We start from the raw sequence: 2,081 nt of genomic DNA, 5'->3' as shown, positions 1-2,081 counted from the left end.
CGTCACACTCCACACCACTCCGTCACACTCCACACCACTCCGTCACACTCAACACCACTCCGTCACACTCAACACCACTCCGTCACACTCAACACCACATCAATAAAGCTTCACCCATGCATGGCTGATCATGGATCTGCAACCAAACAACACTACCAAACACTCAGAAAGGTTTGGTAAAAAACTGCATTTGGTTCTCCTGTCACCAAACCTCAGAAATGTTGCGTTTCTGTTAGGGTGGCAAAGTCCACTTTTAAGTGTCAACTGCCACTCCTTTGCAGATTACAGAAGTGCTAGACAAAAAACATGCCTACAGAAGCTTAGAGAGTGACAACCAGCGGTTCACATGGGGAGGGAACTGTGGGAGACAGCAGCAGTCTCCACCCGGAGCCGCCCTGCTATCTCGGCGGACCCTCAGATGAAGAGACTACCTGGGCAGTGGTATAAGAGCGAACAGGGACATTCCTCGGAAGCATGTTAGCTCATCAGAGTTGGCAAACCCCTCTTGGGCTGTCTGTCTGGTGGAAGGGCAACAGACTGCGAAACACCGAGGCTTCGCCCAGCCCCGAACTCTCTGAAGCACATTCCACCAAAGGCCTACGTAGATACGAACTGTAGAATTTTGGCTCACAGCCTATCATATATAGACTACCAGTTCGGGGGGAATTGTCTTAGAAAAACTAACATGGATAAACTCGTAGGCTGCTTAAAATAGTTTCTTTCACTGTATCGTTTGTTTTATTGCAGCCGTTTCTAAGCCTAAATTATGTAGTAGTCCTTAAAGTCCTCATTAACTGCATTAAATACAGGCTACATGTTCACTCAAAAAAGCTCTCGGTCTATCGCCTGTTACATTGTAGCTGTTAGGCTAACAATAGGGTAATTTGCATATGTCACTAGCATACACCAAATCACTGCCCCTTAGTCAAAAGTCACTTAAAACGGTAGAAAACTGTGAGAATGGTTTGGAATCTCCGTGTGACCTAATTCTCGTCCAAAGTGTGAGGAGTATAGTGAACTCTTATTCACTGGAAGGGTGGCAATGCACACTTCCCCACTGTTTACTACTATGACCAACGTTTCTTCATGTGTTGCAACACTGCTGCAATATTCAAGCACAGAGACTAGAACCCGTAGTCTACGCTACACAGTTGCTTTGCCACTTACGACATATGTAACGAATCATGTTTAATTCAGATTTGAACTACAACTTCGACTTACTTCATAGGACACTACGACGGAAGATAGTAACGTAAGTCTATAAGCAACTAAGACCAAAATTCATGGCGTGACAATGTCAGTTTCAGTTAATTCTGTGGGTTATTCTATTTTGCAATAGACCTGCAGGTAGCAGGACGGGACGCACATTTCAACTTTTAAAGTTACGTTTAAGTTGGGAATGTCCCAGCCAGGGGAACGCAGCGAGAAGCATGAAGAAGTTAGTAGGCTACAGTTTTCATCACAAACGACTCATCACTACGCTAGTCTGAACTTACCAACACCGTATTTCTCTTTTTTCGTAGGAATCCAGCGGGTCATTGCGTTGAGTATTCAGGCAATAAATAAATAAATATATACATAAACTCCAGGGGCGGTTGGTACAGTACTCTGTCCTGGACATCACAGTTCCGGTGCTGTGGGGAAAAAAACGCTTGTCTGGGGAAAAGTGTGTTCTCGCGGTGGCGTAAACGACCGCGCCTTCCTGCATGCGGAATTGGGCGCGGGCAAGTCGGCCGTGTCATCAGTTGAGAGGGATTCCCCGTCCTTAAAATTCGAGTTTATGATTGACTGCATCCCTCTTGGAAATGTTCATTGTTTTCAACATGCAGACTCCACTGACTCAGTTTTGGCGATTATTGGCTGCCACAACGTTTTATTCTAAGAAAAACATCAGAGCATATTTTTTAAATCGTAGGCTAGATGTTTTTCCCTCGCAACCTTCTTTCTGAAACTAGCCTTTATAGTGCTGAATGTTTACTTACTAAGGCGCATCTGTCTTTGGCTTCCGATTTCATTTATCCATACATCTCTACATGGAATATATGAAGCAAAAACCTCAGTGATCATGAACCAAGGCCTCT

General features: G+C 44.6%; 1 protein-coding gene across 1 annotated transcript in view; it reads right to left on the bottom strand.

The window, feature by feature from the left end:
• The window catches only part of dock5 (dedicator of cytokinesis 5), a gene marked incomplete at its 5' end in the record, with an annotated part of 40,312 nt that extends 38,773 nt beyond the window's left edge, over positions 1-1,539 (bottom strand). Inside the window, one exon of the mRNA XM_080852944.1 lies at positions 1,497-1,539. Coding sequence (XP_080709070.1) covers positions 1,497-1,539 — 43 coding nt within the window. The remainder of the gene's footprint in view (positions 1-1,496) is intronic.
• Positions 1,540-2,081: the final 542 nt, after the last annotated feature.

Source organism: Sprattus sprattus (genome assembly GCF_963457725.1).
Source record: "Sprattus sprattus genome assembly, chromosome: 15".
Classification (NCBI taxonomy): domain Eukaryota; kingdom Metazoa; phylum Chordata; class Actinopteri; order Clupeiformes; family Clupeidae; genus Sprattus; species Sprattus sprattus.
Note: the sequence above shows the minus strand (reverse complement) of the source record. Positions and strands in the feature narration are given on the sequence as shown.